The following is a 15,536-nucleotide window of genomic DNA, read 5'->3' as shown; positions in this document are numbered from 1 at the left end:
CGTACACAGAGATATCAAAGGTCGACATATTCCGGCCTCCACCGCTATCGCAATGAATGTCTGCCTTATCGACGCGCATGCCCAGAACGGGTCGACGGAGATATGGCTCGGTAGTCATAGGGAGCAGACTCTGGACGATTACGTGGCCGTCACATCAGGCGATGTCAAGAAGACCTCTTTGGAGAGAAGAAGACAGGTCAGACCACCTGTCCACCCTACTTTGCCAAAGGGGAGCTTGGTGCTACGGGATCTGCCATTATGGTGAGTGGGCTTGCGGACACATCTTTCGCTGATATGTATCAGGCATGCGGGTATGCATAACGAAACCGATGAAGTAAGAGTGATGCTTGCGCTTGTCTACACCGCTGAGTACGTCAAGTCATTTTCACCGGATGAGCAGGTGTACTGGAACAATCTATTTAGGTGGTACAAAAACCCCCTGCTCCTTTGGCCTCAGTCTATCCAGACGGAAGTTGAAGCCCTTGGTGCGATCAATGATACATGGGTAGAGGGTGCATTCTATGACGACGAGGATGGTAAGAAGGAATATCTAGCTATTGGGTTTGACGGGAATTTTGGCACCAGCTTTGAAATTTGATGGCGGTGGCTTAGTAAAATGAGATGCAGGCCTCAGTCAGCGTAGCCTTATCCTTCTAACCAACAATCGGGTACGCCCAATGCAGGATGTATGTCAGCTGAGAAGCAAGTAACCCCATTTTCCAGTCTGCATGTGTGTCGGAATCACCAGCTTTCGTTTGAGTTGTGATGACTGCGTGGTAAATTGACGATCTCCAATTCCCAGATTTGTTAAGATCACTCTCATGAGTACTTGAACTCTCGAGCTGTGCTGATGGCATTGCATGATAACCTTCTTTCTGGAAACTCGTGCTGTCAAAGTGAACGATAATGTAATCCTAGTCTCTGCGTACGTCCTTAGAGGCGGAATGTGCCGTTGTCTCGTCTTCTAGCGAGTACATTCACTCCACCTCCAGACTGGAACATTATGACTGTCATCTGGTGCTTGTGCATCCCCTGTTGTAACAGTAGATAATTTACTCGTATGGCTTCATTTCACCCGCCTTCTACCTCGACACCTGCACTCCGGTTCAACCGGGTCTCTTGACGGGTCTTATCTAAGGAACCACTCGCCGCGGTGAAAACCTTGTGATCGACAGGCTAATTATAGACCCCATTGACTTACAATCTTTGCCCCACACTGGACGACCCATATGGTTCCAGTTCGCTTATCGAAAAATTCTTTCAAATGACTTGCTAGCTTATCGATGTCTCCACCATCTTATATTCACATGAAAACGAAAAGTCGAGGATCACGCTTCTGTCTTGTGTAGCAGTTTGGTTCAGTACGAGGCCTTGACACCAGCTCCCGAGCGGCTTCACCGACATGTCCAATAACATCGAGTGGGAGAACAAGGATTACTATGGGGGTGCATCAGCTGCGAACGAGGTCAATTACATTGCGCAACGCTCAGATGTAGAGGTGGCATTAGGGGAAGAGGAACTTGCACATAGAAATCCAATATTCCGCAAGTTAGGGGGCCTTTTCAATAGAGGTGTAGAAGCAAGAGGTATAGAAAGAGTTCCGGAGGACGAGAGAAATGGCAAGCACACTATCGGACTGTTACTTTTATGGTGGAGTGTCAATATGGTAGTGTCGACCCTGCCCATAGGTGTGAGTGCCTCCCTGTCGTGATTGCTCTGCAGATGATATAATTGCTGACTAGTCCTTGTAGCTCCTCGCTCAAGCATACTACACTCTAACCTTCCATTCCGCCGTTGCTGCAATCGTCACTTTCACTGCTCTGGGTGCCGCTTTCACCGCTTTCATTGCAACTCTCGGACCCAAAACTGGGCTGCGGACAATGGTCATCACGCGATATTCAGTAGGATATGTCGGAGCAACCATCTTCTCATTCCTTAACATCCTCACCCAGCTCGGTTTCAGCGTCACAGCGATCATCTTGGGCGGTCAAACTTTGACCAATGTATCGAATGACAAATTACCTCTTGAAGCGTCTATAGTGATCGTGGGTTTCTTAGCATTGGTACTGTGCTTTGTGGGATACGAAGGTAGGTGATCAGAGTATATTTCGCACGCTGACAGGGCCACAGCAATGCACTACTGGGAGAGATATGCCTGGATTGTCCTCTTCATCTTTTATTGCTGTATGTGGGGGCTAGCTGGTCATAAAGGATTCAATATGGGAGCGCAGCAGGCGGAGCAAGATGTAGGAAAGTCATACGCGGGTGATTTCCTGTCGTTTGGGGTGAGTTTGCCTTCCAATTGCGTGCTTCAATACTGACAATATCCCAGGGTATCGTGTTTTCTTCTGCCTCTGGGTGGGCACCTGTCGCTGCGGACTTTAATTGTAGATTACCTTCTACAATTCGACCTTGGAAGGTCTTCCTTCTCACCTGGTTCGGACTCATGGTCCCATTGTTATTTGTAGAGATTTTGAGTGCCGCATTGATGACAGTGCCGTATTATGCTGCAGCGTTTGAGACCGGAGATGCTGGTGGAGTTCTCGCTGCTGTTTTCGAGCCCTGGGGAGGAGGCGGAAAGGTGAGTCCCACCGAAATCTTTTTGCCATTCATTCTACTGCTGACCCGCCTTCAGTTTATCCTCGTCATCTTCGCTTTCAGCATCATCTCCAATTGTATCCCCAACACTTACTCCGCCGCCCTATCCTGCCAATGTCTGTTGCCCGCTTTTCAGAAGATCCCAAGAGCATTGTGGACCATCCTCGTCTTCGTCATCTACAGTGAGTGTGCAGTCAGATTAGTAAAGAACCTTGCTCACGATTCCCATCTCCCAGCTGTCGCTGCTGTTGCTGGACGTGAACACTTCTCCGAGATTCTCTCCAATTTTCTGGCTATACTCGGTTACTGGGTGGCATTCTTCGTGGTCGTGGTCTTCGAGGAGCACTACATCTTCCGGTACTGGTTCCACAGGCAAGGCATTGATTCATCTGGTCCTGCCAGAGGGTACGACTTGACAGTGTACGACAACTGGAGAAGATTACCTATTGGTGCTGCTGGTATATTTGCGTGTTGCTGTAGTGCAGGTGCTGCGGTAGTAAGTATGGCCCAGGTGTGGTACATCGGTCCATTAGGTGCAGTGTTTGGAGAATTCGGTGGGGATCTAGGCTTCGAGATGAGGTGAGTATAAGCTTACGGCTATTGCCAGCATGCTGACTTCGTAATCTCAGTGCTGGTGTCACTGCCATTGTGTATCCTCCATTGCGGTATTTAGAGTACCGTTTGGTCGGGCGATAGCGCATCTGACAGATTGCTATGCCTATGCAGGTATAGCTGCGTCTCTATGATCTGTACATCATGCATTTTCGTAACCTACAAGCGGACCCTCTGTGCGTGTTCTAATAGAACTTGATCGACTATTCCCCTAAGCTCGAGTCGATCTCAGCGGAGTTACTCCCTCGTGCTTTCAGTCAACAAAGCAGATCCGTCCAGCTGTGGAATCTGTAAAGTAGAGCCTCTTCCTATTTGACGGTGTGCTTCCAAATATAAGTTGAAGTTGGTTACGCTGGTTTCATGACCTTCCGGCGGTATGATTCGTGCTACAGGCAGCCCATGTCTACTGACCACGAAGATCGATATCAAAGACGGGTGACAGATGAACAGATTGCCCTCAGTGTCAACAGTCAGACCATCTGGGCATGCAATGCCGAATGATTGGACTGGTCAAGGGTCAACAATCATGTAGCAGAAAACTAGTCGAGCCACACGTACAGAACTTTGAGACTTTGTATGTTCCTCCATCCTTGTGCAGAGGACATCGACAAACGCTGTTCTCTCTCGTCATCGCAACGTATAGAACCTGAGCAAACATCATCAGTTCTCAACCAGCGGCGGGCATGCTCTCACTTTCTCCTCAGGTTTGAGTGCAAACCCGTTGGAACTGACACCATTCTCGATGAGATGATCTTTCGCGACTGCAGAAGCTGGATTCGTCCCCCTGTACCAAATATATCTATCAAGATCCCACACTCGAAGAAGACTGGCTCGCGTGTAGCTATCTGGCTGGCTATGGCCCCTATGGGGTGAGTTTATCCGTCTGAGCAATCCTGAGACTGTCCCAGTGGCTGCATCAATGGTATCATTGCTTATGGTGTCTCGCAGATCCATCCGAAACATCTCGAGTCTTGGCGGATCCTCTTCTTGATCGAGGGCGGTGCCACTTTACTCATTGGGGCCTGTGCGGTGTACTGGCTGCCCGAAGGTATCCCATCGTAGCGAATACTTCTGAAAAACAGAAGGATTTTTGTGAGTGGCAAGTCGTGATCCGAACAGGGTTAACCGAATGGTCCCAGTGATGTACAAGCGATTTCTCGATTGCGCCGAGGAACATCACAAGATCAATTGGAAACAAACCTTAGCCTGTGCTTTTCGATGGCAACAATTGCTTCGTGAGTACGATAAAAACCATCTCCGTGCGGGATGACTGACTTCTCACAACTGCACTCGCCAATATGTGTCAACAAATCACTGGACCGGCTCTCTCTGCATATCTACCCACCTTGACCGCTGAAAATGGTTTCACAGGCGCTACAGGCCAGATCGCTACTCTCGCCCTTTATGGCACTGCCGCTGTGGTAGGTGGAGTCATCCATTCCCGATTGATTCGTCTTGCTGAGGCCTTGAACACGTCATGATTCTCTGCGCTGGATTCCCCGACAGAGTGAGAGACAGAGGATTGTGGACGCAAGTTGGATGGGCCTTGGAGATCGCTGCATTCGCCATTTGGCTTGGTGTGCCTAGCTCTGCACACAAAGCTCGCTTTGCTGCCCTTGTGCTGGCCGAAGTCGGTCATTACGGTGGGTCTACTATGTCTCGCCAGCATTATCTTGCTTTGCTAACGATATTGCCGAGTAGTCTGTACACCTCTCATTGTCACTTGGCAAGCTAACAATTCTGGAAACAAGTCCCGTCGTGCTGTTGCCGTACCCGGTGCTGTCTCGCTCGCTCAAGCAGTTGCGTAAGTGGCTCTAGTCGCGTTAAATCCCCCCGATGTCTGTGTTGACTGACGATTACGCAGTGTCGGATCTGGGTATCTTTTCCCTTCTACTGATTCACCGAAATACTCCATGGGTTCCGCTGTCATCTGAGCTTTATCCTGTGCAGGTGCTGGCTTCACCGGTTTTTACCAATTCATGATCTGGAGAGAGAACAGAAAGCGAGATGAAAGAGAAGGTGGACCACCTGCTATCGACTTTAGGCCCGATACCGCTACATACGCAGATGATGCTCCTGGATTCCGATACATGAAGTGAACAATCATCGTTACACAGAATTGGAGGTGCTGTTCAAGGTCGTGTGTACGAAATAAGGCTAAAGTGTAGATGCTTATATGTGGAACCCGGATATTCTAGCGGATGGTAAATTAGCTGAATAGGATGTCATTATCTTGCCAGATGCAGTCTATTTGTTGCATCTCCGGACATTGACAGTTCTTTTCAGTAAGGTCGATCTGGGAAGTTTTCGTCCGGCTGAAGAAGAATGAATCTGCATACCCTTACTCCAGATAGTTCTTATCTACTTGCATGACCTTCCAAGCCGAGGTTGCGTGGCAAGCACAAGTCTTGTAGACTGTCAGTGTGTGGGGTAGTCAGTATAATTCTGGTGGATTGCCTGCATGACATGCACGCTTGGGAAGGCCGAACAACAAAGAAGTAAGGTCACCGTGCCTATCATCATGGAGGATCTGCTGTGTTTGTCCGGTATAAGGAATATTTGCAAGTCGGAACTCTAGTGGGGTCAAATGTAACGTGACGGAATTGTTTGGTGTGAAGAGTATTTTCTGTTCCAGGAAAAGGGGGCGGATCTGACTAACACACCTTACCAAGGGAAGCAGTGAAGCTGCACATGCTAACTTGGCTTTCAAAGCACCGGAGGGTCTGTAGTCGGAAGGTGTCTCCCGAACTCAGTCAGAATGCGCATCTGAAAGAGCAGAAGTGGGATATATTCCATGTTTCTTATAGGTCGTAAAGACATTCACTAAGTCGACACGGATCGGCATGGGGAGTGACGAAAGCTGGACCGATTGTCAAGCAGTGATCTGACGAACGTGGGACATCACCGCATGGTCATTGATCTTGGTGACTGCAGGTTGAGGCCGAGCAGTTGATGGGCCTGCACAGTGGTACTGGTGACAGTGATTGATGGTAGAGGTGAACGAAAGGTGCAAGATTGTATGATGAGATGAAATGGAGTAACCATCCAAATTAATGGTTCAGGATACGATGAAGCGCTCGGTCCCGCATTAATCAAACAGTCAATCATCAATCATCATTGATCAGTCAATAACAATCCACTTTTCACATCAACCTCTCAACTCATCCTCATCCTTAACCTTAGATTCTACCACCATAGCCATCACAGTAGCGTCATCGTGTATGCGTCGGGGTACAGCAGATTGATAAGTTAGCTCAGATCAGTGTGCTCCAGGTCTGGCGACACAGACTTCAGTCGATTCACCCTGTTTCGTTTCATCGACAATAACCCAGATACACACACAACGCTTGGGTAGAAGGGTAAGGGTTCTCGTACTATCAGATCAGGCTACATCATATGTGAGTTATGTACCGCATGTCATAACGCTTTAGTGTCATCATTTACCCCAACAGCTCACGCTAATTCATGTTGTGTTCCACCTATCTCGCTCACTGCAACCGTTGTCATCCTAATGACCCACTCTCCACCTCTTCCTCTTACCTGTCTCCCTCCCCCTCTCAGCGGCAGCGACTCTTGGCGACGACCTGCCTCGATCATATCCGACTTTTCCAGATCATCTACACTGACGCGTAATAATCCACCTCCATCATCTTACAATCGACGTTCGCAATCGTTGGAGATCCTAAAAACGATCTCTGTCTTAGCATCCGGTCAAGAAGGCTACCGACACATTTCGTTAGAAAAAACCGACAATCCTGTTCATGAAGCTGTCCCAATAGTCGCACTGACCAACATGGCCACCGGTCTACAACCTCAGCCTAAGAAACCTGGATTCTTCCGACGCATGTCCTTGTCCACTTCTCAGAACAAGCCAACAGTGCAGCCATCAACAAATGACAATGGTGTACGAGTAGGACCTAAAAGCTATGGAAGATCAGTGTCAGGGCCAGGACCCTCTTTTGGGCGGGATATCGTTGCTGGACCATCATACGAATCCCTTCCGGCTGGGGCAGCACCTAGTGCGTTAGGTCGTAGGGATGATTTAGGCAGTAACATGGATCAGAGGAGGAGGACACAAGCGGATCATAGTAAGTTGGACAGTGTATGTAACAAGGCTGATTATTGCGAACAGCTCCAAATTCCCAATTCCAACCAAGACCAAATAAGCCTAATTCAACACCTATCGCTTCAGCTCTCAGAAATCCCCTGGCAGCTGATCCACAATCTCCGCCGGCAGCAACGCCAAGAAGTAGATATCCAATACACCCCGCTCTTGCCTCACCTCCTATCTCTACTCCTCGACGCCTGAGCGCAACCTCGCCATATGATCCTATCAATCCTCCAGTCGTCTCGGCAGCTAGTCAAGGCGGACAGAGATATGATGATGTTGCAAGCACAGTGAAACAGCTTCCTTCGAACCAGTCAGGTGAGTCATTTATAGGCTATGTGTGTGTGTACTGAAATTTTGATTGTTATGATAGTCAATCTGCACGGCAAATCGACCGAACAACTTCACTCACAATCTACAAATCATCACCGACAAGGCCATTCATTGTCACCACATACGCCGCGTCACGTACAGGCTGACCACGTCACAGCCATTTCGTCTTCGAAACCACAATCCCCTGTGCATGGGAGCGAGACGACCTTTATGACACCCAATGCCACTCATCAGAATGGCACAACTCGGTCTACGCCAAAGCGCCATGAGACAGCACGCTTCAGTCGGTTCGACGATGCAGACATCCCGAATTCTGATAATCTTCCCGCTGGTGCTCAAGCATCAGTTTACGCTCACGACAAGCAGTCGGAGCTGAGGCCGATGGTCAGTGCGCGACGTTCAGCCTCATCCAGTCGCCGAACGCCAATGCCCAAGGTTGACAAGAACAGTGGGTCAAGTGCGAGGCAGGGAAACTCAAGCAAGCAGGATAATACTGCTATTACTTTGGAGACACCTACAACAATGGACAAGACCATCTCATCACTACCACCAAACTCCAATTCCAAGGCTCAGGAGCAGCTTTCCGAGGCTGGAGCATATGCCAAAGCTATAGCTGCGACCATTAGCAATCACCGTTCTGCCGAAGCTCCTCGAGAGATAACCGTAAATCCTTCAGTAACCGCTACTCCCCCAAAATCACGAGCGACACGGCCTCTGCCGGCCCCTCCAATTTCTAATTCTAGGAACTCTTCAAAAGCTAATGTTGTCGTTATCGCAAGCAGCTCTAAGCTGCAACAGACATCCCCAAAACAGATCCCCAAGAGAGAGACCAGTACCGAGAAAGGACAACGACATCTAGCCACGCCTAGCTCAGCGACTTTGGTCAACAAAGACAAAAGGTCTTCAGTGCGACCACTCAACTTTGACTTTCCACGCTCTCCTACACTTCCACCATTAATCGATCCTCGTACGACCCCAAACAAAAGCTCAGATCCTATCAGTCAATGGAGTCGCGACACGCCGTCTCCTGTATCTCCCGAAGGCCAAGCATCTCTTGCAACTTCTCAATTACCGCCCCGTTCATCGTCAGCTCAACCCAGAAGAGCTGTCAGCTCTCCACTAACAAGCCCGACAAACGAAGTCAGGAATAAATTTGGCTCCCCGCATATCGCTTCGCCGACGATCCCTCCAAGCCCTCAAACTCAAGCTCGCCCTCGAACAACCGCGAGAGAAAGACCTCGAGCAACTTTGACCTTTCTGCTACTTCATGCTCCGATTCAAGCTGCTTTGTTGTCTCATGTATCGATAAACTCTTTTCTCTCCCTCACTGGAGCATCTGATCTTATACGCAAAAGGTTCACCGGTGAGGCGATAGGACGATGGGTGATGAAAGAATGGGGAGTTCAAGTTGATCGTGAGAAAGGAAGAAGCTGGCCAAACTTGACTGTTTGGGAAGGTTTCTGTGAGTAGTAACAATTTGTACGACAAAGTTCGATCATGCTGACTCGATGACGCAGTGGAATCCTTATTGCATGATCCGCTCACGTACAGCACATACCCATCTCAATGGTACAACCTACTTCAACATCTATGCTTGTCGCATACACTCATAGTACTTCACCTGCGTCAACTACCTTTGACTGCTTTCCCAAATCCACCACCACTACCTTTCGAGGACGATTACGTCAACCCCGCACCAAATATGCCCAACTTACCCTTTTCAAGCTCTTTCAACAGCTTTGGGAGCCAAAGACCCCGCTCACGTCTAGGTAGTGCAGCTGGTTCTGATGCTGGCAGTCTTGCACCGGCGACAAAGATGCCTCGGCAAGAAAGACTCGTGGAAATCGTCATGCCCGAGCCTCTTGCTGCTCAAGCCCCCCAGGACGACGAGCCTACTTCGTTGCCCAATACTCAAAAAATACGCCGGCGTGGCTCTATTGGCTCCATAGCTTCTGCTGCATCTTTTTCTTTTGGTCGACGACGGACTGCCAGTATAAGCGCAGAGCCCCTTGCCGATATAGCGTCTATTGCCCCTGCAGCCCCGATGCCTTCAGGCAAAGCAGCTCTTCCGCCCGTCAGCTATCCGTCAGCAAAACGTTACGGCTTCAAACGACATGGCGAACCTTCGCGATCTCGTAAATCATCGGAATCGAGCCGGCCTGGATCAATATTCTCTGTACAAAGCACACCCTCTTTCTCTGCCCATCAACGCGTACCGAGTGTTTATAGCGGGCGACCATCATTCGCAGTCGATAGAAATGCTCCACCGGTCCCTGGCTTTCCTGCGGGACTATCAATGCCTCCTCCGATTGGCGGTGGTGGAACACGATCAAGCTTTGCGAGCAGCGACGGTGGCCGTTCAGGGCGTCGTTCTGAAAATGGCGGAAATTCACCCATATCAGGCGTATTCCTCTCTCGAAAAGATTTCGGTACACCACCTCCCAACCGACCAGAACCTTGTTTCGAACGTCCAATACCGTTTACTGTAGGACGTGCTCCGATCCTGAGGGTATTTGTGCCTTTATCAGATCGGATTCAACGTTGGCCTTCAGCTGAAGGAGCTGCTGCTGCTGCCAAGGAAATGGAGAAGTGCGGGGCTTTGAGGAGAATGAAACTGGGTGACATAGTCGTAGGTCTTTGACACTTTACATCTAAAGTTCGCAACTAATCAGGCAGCTGTCTGTATCTAGGTCAACACCGCCATTCGTCAGCCCAAGACTACTGAACATGTATTGGTGTATGTGCCGTTCGTTCGACACTTGCTCGTTCCACTTGATTATACCTTTTCTCCGAATGGCAATCCGCCATCATACGTCAACGGGTTCGATATCGCTCCTTCGTACTATTATCCTTTCTTACCCACACCTCAAATCATATTCCTCAACCTCGCGCCTTTCGCTGAGAGAGCGTTGAAATCCATCCGTCTGGCATACGATCGTCGAGATGTGACCGTGGCTTCTGGAGCTAGGCTGAGTGCAAAGAGGTATTTGCACGTAGCTGGATTTGAAGTAAATCAGGCAGACCCAGTTGCCCCTGAATGGCATGGTATGGTTTCATTGGAGGCGGAAGGCACAGCGGAAGGGAAACAGGATATCGAGGCTCGATTGATGGGTCTCAATGGATCGCGACCAGTGATGGGACCTTGGGAGTTGGTCAGAGAGAAGAGCATGATGGGAACGATCTGGTTAAGGTTGATCAAGTAAGTAAATTGTTAATTGAAGCCTAGATATGTCATATATCATATGTGATGCATTTTCATGTGCGCTTTGTACGCTTCTTCTTCTTCTTTTCACTAGATGTATTTCCCACCTGTTCCTTTGTTTGCAATACCTCATCCACAGTATCTATCAACGCAGAATGAAGCCATGAAACGAACCCTCCAACGATGAAGCCGAGGATAGATCCGACGGTAGGTGTGAGGGGATAGTTCTGGCAATGATACGATGAGCGCGCAGCCCGAAGCAGCAAAACAGTCGCCGGTCAGCTCACCTGCCAAGGTCTGTCCCAATCCAGAGGGATAGGTATCGCACCACACCAAGCACCAGATAGAGTTCCGATGACTGGATACACTAATGCCCTCTCCAAGGGAGTTTCGGGTCTACCTATCAGCACAGAGACTGCATTTCCAATCACTCACCGGAATTCGCAGAATAGCCGTGTCATGCGGAAACGAGCGTATGTACCGCTATCATAGATCGATGGTACGCCCAAAGCATGAACTGTTGGCCACACGGTGAGGATAGATATGTGTAGGGAGAGTAGAAAAGTATGTAGGTGATGACTGACCAAGAGTATCAAATCAGTCTTGTCGGGATTGATCAAAGGGATGGTTACTTACCTGTCGATAGGAGCTCCAAGGCTAATTATCAAGACATATAGCACTAAGCTTGCTACTAGAGTTGACGCAGCACATTCACCGATCCTCTAAGATGTCAGCCATATACTACAAGCTTTGAACTCACATTCAACATTCGCTTGTTCCTACTAGTTCTTTCATTGATTGCTTCTTCATTCGCAACAGTCGCCCTTGAGGGGGCGGCCTGCGACCATCTCCGCATGATGGAACCCCACCATGACATACAAATTAGCATGCCCAAGATATCCCAGACCATTGTCACCAGCGGGCGAGACGTCAATGGGGTCAGAAACGCATACTCAGGTCTATCGGTTGAAGATGATTGAACTACGTCGCCAACGAACCATGGAGTAGAACGTGGAAGGAGGACAAAGGCGCCGCATATTAACGCGGATAGATATGAGTGAAGAGCGAAGTACTCTGGAAGGTTGAAAGTATCTTTAGGCATTGCTGTGAGCGTTTGGTATGGTGTAACAACAAAAAAAAGAGAGGTATAGGATCTTGGACTTGGACGGTATCCAAATATTGAAATGGCATACACGATGCGATACCGCGAGTCCCTCCACATTGACATAACCACGTGGGCGACGTGATTCACGACATGATATGTGCAAATGCAGGTCATGAGATAGCACTGTGTCAATCAATGCATGCATGTCTGCCATTGCATTGAATAAGACAATTGTGAGCACCGAACCCTTGAGATCAGAGACGCTCTTGATCTCATCCCATTGTATTGTGTTTTGTTATAGTGTACGACATTTTAATCGTAGTGTTTCTTTTTGTTATATATCAAATTATAATAATTTATCTTTTTATGGACCTTCTTTCTATCTTTCTAGGTGATGATTATTTAGTCAATCCTACGATGGAAGCTTACTTCCTGTATGACGCAGTGACATTCGAGTTTCTACCAAGGTCAAGTGCCAAGGCAACTTTGAAAGCGAGATCTGGACTGTTCATGACACCTCGGAAGTACTCGTGACCAGGACCGAAAGCGTAAACGGGGACGTCAACCTGTAGATTGTTAGCGACTGGTACACATATATATATACTTTCGAGACTTACTAAAGAGTGCACACCTTGCCCATCTCCAGTTCCCAAGTTACCAGTCATGGCGAAACCTCGTTGATTGTCCTCGGGGTTGAAGAAATACCCGGTGGTGTTCTTAACAGCAGGGACTCTCTCGTGGTCTTTGTTGACTTCGAAGTCTTCTCGGTGATCGGGGATGGCAGCCCAACCGTGAGCGATGGTATATCTTGGGTCCCATGTCACTGGGAAACCATCGCCTTGTGGACTTTGGAAGATGGTATGATTGTTTGCGAGGACATCTTGAGGTACTTGGTAAGCTGAAAGACCGGAGTTTTGATATGTTCCGATAGCACTTCGCTTGGCCCGATCCGAATTTTGTTGTTGAAGATATTTAGTATCGGCAGATCCGAATACATCGACTGCGAGATGTCAGCTTTGTTTGCGTCAGCCGTATGTTACACTTACATCCGTGTCCGTGATCGGCGGTAACGACAACGAGAGTATCATCGAGTTCGCCAATCTCTTCAAGGTGCTTGAGAGTAGCTCGAACGGTGTCGTCGAGTTCAAGAACTTCACCGAGGGCTCGATCAATGTCAAGGACGTGCATCTCTTTGTCAATGAGCTAGTGATCATCTTGTCAGTAAAGAGAAAGACGAGATTTTAGACGTGACTCACGGCAGCTTCGGACATAAGCATGAAACCGGTGTTTCTCTCTTTTGATCGGGTGTGGAGTATATCAATGGCCTTAAGGGTCATGTCCTTTAGACCAGGTTGATCACGACTGATTAACAAGCATCAGCGCGATTCTCACTAATGAATTACTCACGCTCCTCGCTTTCCTTGAGGTGTGACAGCAAGATCTAAGAGATCGGTGTAGACATTTTGATCGAGCCAAGTACTGATGTTACCTTGAGTGAAGATAGCAAGAGCTCGTTGAGCGTTGTCGAAAGCCTCGAGTTCAGTTTTTGTGTAACCGACTTGATAACCTTCCGAGGCCCATCGGTCAAATTGGGAGATATTGCCATTTCCAGGTCCGGGTAAGAAGTTTTCACCACCACCGCCTGTTGACGTCAGCTACATACAATTCAGATATATAACTTACCGAACAGGAGATCTACACCTTCCCAAGGGAACCAAGAGTAATTACCGGCGACACCACTAAGATATTGCTCGATGATAGCGGTGTATTGAGACCTTTGACTCTGCGACGATTAGCTCTTGGGAACCTCACTGAGAGACTCACGGTGTGAGTGCAGACCGCAGCAGGGGTTGCGTCGGCGATATAAGCTTTGCTGACAACACCAACTTGACCACCTTCGATTCTTCGGAACATCTCGAAGATGGTTTCAACTTTAGGATCGCCATAAGCTTTACCCGTCGAACTGTTTTGGATCAGCTCATGTTACCGTCTTTCAGAACTTACTCCTACGAAGCATTGCATATCAGTTAATGTTTCAGACCTTCTCTTGATTCGAGTTACTCACAGTGTATGCGTTGAGACCATTGACGGTCATTTTTTTGCCAGAGAATAAGGCTGAAGCAGAATTGGCAGAATCGGTAATGAAAGAGTCGAGTCTTGAAAATATCAGCCTTGTCCTGCTTACTTGAAAACCTACGAGTGAGTCATTTGAGATCCGTACCCGGGACTGTCATAGCTCAAATTAGCGAATCAAAAGGTGGGCAGTCAGTTATGGCGAGACTCACGCCTCGTCAAGCTTGAGCTTGGATTGGTATTTACCGTTGATGGTCTTGTGACCAAGCAGACGAGCAGCCGACAGCATAGATCCGGCCATACCGTCACCGACAAAGAAGATGACGTTCTTTGCCTTCTTCTTTTCGGCGAGGTCAGCCACGGTCCAGGTGGCTTTAGTAGTATCACCATTGTTGTAGGTTAAAACAACCTCGTAAGTCCCGGGAGTGTGTAACTGTAAGTTTCGGTACGACTTGGCGACAACATTGACGGGGGTAGGGGCATGAGCGTCCTCGGCGAACAAATCCTCGTAGTAGGTGAAATTGTATTTTTCAGCTGTGGTGGAGTCAGTATGGCTCACAGTCTAAGGCTGGCACCGCTCACCCTCAGGATCACTCAAGCCGAAGAATTGAGCGGCATCGACTAGCTCTGCTCCTTGACCGCCGATCTTGATGGAGAAGTTCTTATCAACTTGACCGTTGTTGTAAGCTTCAGATCCGTTTACAGGCGCCTGTACTTCAATTCGAAGATCGAAAGTTTCTATACAGGAGATGTTTCAGAGAAAGCACACCACAAGTTCAACGCACTGATACTCACGACCGGCAATAAAGTCAGTCTGATCAGGAGGGAAGACACAACCTAATTGAGGACAAGCTGCGGTCCTCCGGAAGGTTTGTCCGAACGCTGGTGCGGCGACGAGAGCACCTAAAAGAAGCGCAGAGTACCCCATTTTGATTGAGGACTTGATGGTTGAGGAAGAGTACCCGAGAGGCTCCCACTAACATGATTGACTATATATATTGCAGAGCTAACGGGGTCAGTAAACTCTTCTATGTGGAAGTCGAATCGAGTTGAGGATAGAATTCTCGAGCGACAAGGCCCACTTCGACAGAATGACACGTGCGTGCTGCTCGAAAGGTGCATAGAGATCTGGTTGGTCGACACACAAGATGAAGAGAGACCGTTCATGATTCAATAGTTGAAGACACAGGGACACCAAAAGACCGGGATAGAAATAGAGATAATGCCAAGACTTTTATAGCAGGTATGACATGAGCGATAACAGTGATCAAGGTGGAGTGATGAACAGCTCATGCAGTTCATGTACTGGACAGGAACCAGATCGTGGTACGAGGTAGCAGGTCTGAACAAGAATCCAGGAATAAGAAGATACAAACGTGCATTGTGTCGATATCGTTGACCGTCAATCACGTTTATGTTTCAGAGTTCGTTCTAAGTGCGGGTACGAGTGACATATCGTATATGGCTGTTTGACTCGGACATCGCCGACAGCGATTGCACGATAC

General features: G+C 48.5%; 7 protein-coding genes across 7 annotated transcripts; 4 read left to right on the top strand and 3 right to left on the bottom strand.

The window, feature by feature from the left end:
* Positions 1-52: 52 nt before the first annotated feature.
* On the top strand, positions 53-598 carry I203_100309 (uncharacterized protein; the record flags this gene model as incomplete). The annotated part of the gene is made up of 3 exons (XM_065516611.1): positions 53-261; positions 304-369; positions 424-598. 3 exons carry the CDS (start codon positions 53-55, stop codon positions 596-598), a joined length of 450 nt encoding a protein of 149 aa, XP_065373429.1.
* Positions 599-1,402: 804 nt separating this feature from the next.
* I203_100308 (uncharacterized protein) lies at positions 1,403-3,294 on the top strand (the record flags this gene model as incomplete). Its single annotated transcript, XM_019149090.1, has 7 exons — positions 1,403-1,690; positions 1,752-2,088; positions 2,131-2,285; positions 2,333-2,581; positions 2,636-2,780; positions 2,835-3,177; positions 3,228-3,294. The coding sequence occupies 7 exons, from the start codon at positions 1,403-1,405 to the stop codon at positions 3,292-3,294; spliced, it is 1,584 nt and encodes a 527-aa protein (XP_019001617.1).
* Positions 3,295-4,687: 1,393 nt separating this feature from the next.
* On the top strand, positions 4,688-5,144 carry I203_100307 (uncharacterized protein; the record flags this gene model as incomplete). The annotated part of the gene is made up of 3 exons (XM_019149091.1): positions 4,688-4,853; positions 4,912-5,014; positions 5,075-5,144. The coding sequence occupies 3 exons, from the start codon at positions 4,688-4,690 to the stop codon at positions 5,142-5,144; spliced, it is 339 nt and encodes a 112-aa protein (XP_019001618.1).
* Positions 5,145-7,003: 1,859 nt separating this feature from the next.
* On the top strand, positions 7,004-10,854 carry I203_100306 (uncharacterized protein; the record flags this gene model as incomplete). Its single annotated transcript, XM_019149092.1, has 5 exons — positions 7,004-7,298; positions 7,343-7,636; positions 7,692-9,113; positions 9,169-10,280; positions 10,342-10,854. 5 exons carry the CDS (start codon positions 7,004-7,006, stop codon positions 10,852-10,854), a joined length of 3,636 nt encoding a protein of 1,211 aa, XP_019001619.1.
* Positions 10,855-10,906: 52 nt separating this feature from the next.
* On the bottom strand, positions 10,907-11,955 carry I203_100305 (uncharacterized protein; the record flags this gene model as incomplete). Its single annotated transcript, XM_065516610.1, has 5 exons — positions 10,907-11,080; positions 11,141-11,253; positions 11,384-11,432; positions 11,490-11,510; positions 11,614-11,955. 5 exons carry the CDS (start codon positions 11,953-11,955, stop codon positions 10,907-10,909), a joined length of 699 nt encoding a protein of 232 aa, XP_065373428.1.
* A 428-nt stretch (positions 11,956-12,383) lies between these two features.
* On the bottom strand, positions 12,384-14,043 carry I203_100304 (uncharacterized protein; the record flags this gene model as incomplete). The annotated part of the gene is made up of 7 exons (XM_065516609.1): positions 12,384-12,524; positions 12,576-12,958; positions 13,005-13,161; positions 13,215-13,320; positions 13,366-13,613; positions 13,783-13,921; positions 14,024-14,043. 7 exons carry the CDS (start codon positions 14,041-14,043, stop codon positions 12,384-12,386), a joined length of 1,194 nt encoding a protein of 397 aa, XP_065373427.1.
* A 108-nt stretch (positions 14,044-14,151) lies between these two features.
* On the bottom strand, positions 14,152-14,959 carry I203_100303 (uncharacterized protein; the record flags this gene model as incomplete). Its single annotated transcript, XM_065516608.1, has 4 exons — positions 14,152-14,185; positions 14,244-14,565; positions 14,614-14,769; positions 14,827-14,959. The coding sequence occupies 4 exons, from the start codon at positions 14,957-14,959 to the stop codon at positions 14,152-14,154; spliced, it is 645 nt and encodes a 214-aa protein (XP_065373426.1).
* Positions 14,960-15,536: the final 577 nt, after the last annotated feature.

Source organism: Kwoniella mangroviensis, assembly GCF_000507465.2.
Source record: "Kwoniella mangroviensis CBS 8507 chromosome 1 map unlocalized Ctg01, whole genome shotgun sequence".
Lineage (NCBI taxonomy): Eukaryota > Fungi > Basidiomycota > Tremellomycetes > Tremellales > Cryptococcaceae > Kwoniella > Kwoniella mangrovensis.
This window is presented reverse-complemented; position numbering and strand designations above follow the sequence as displayed.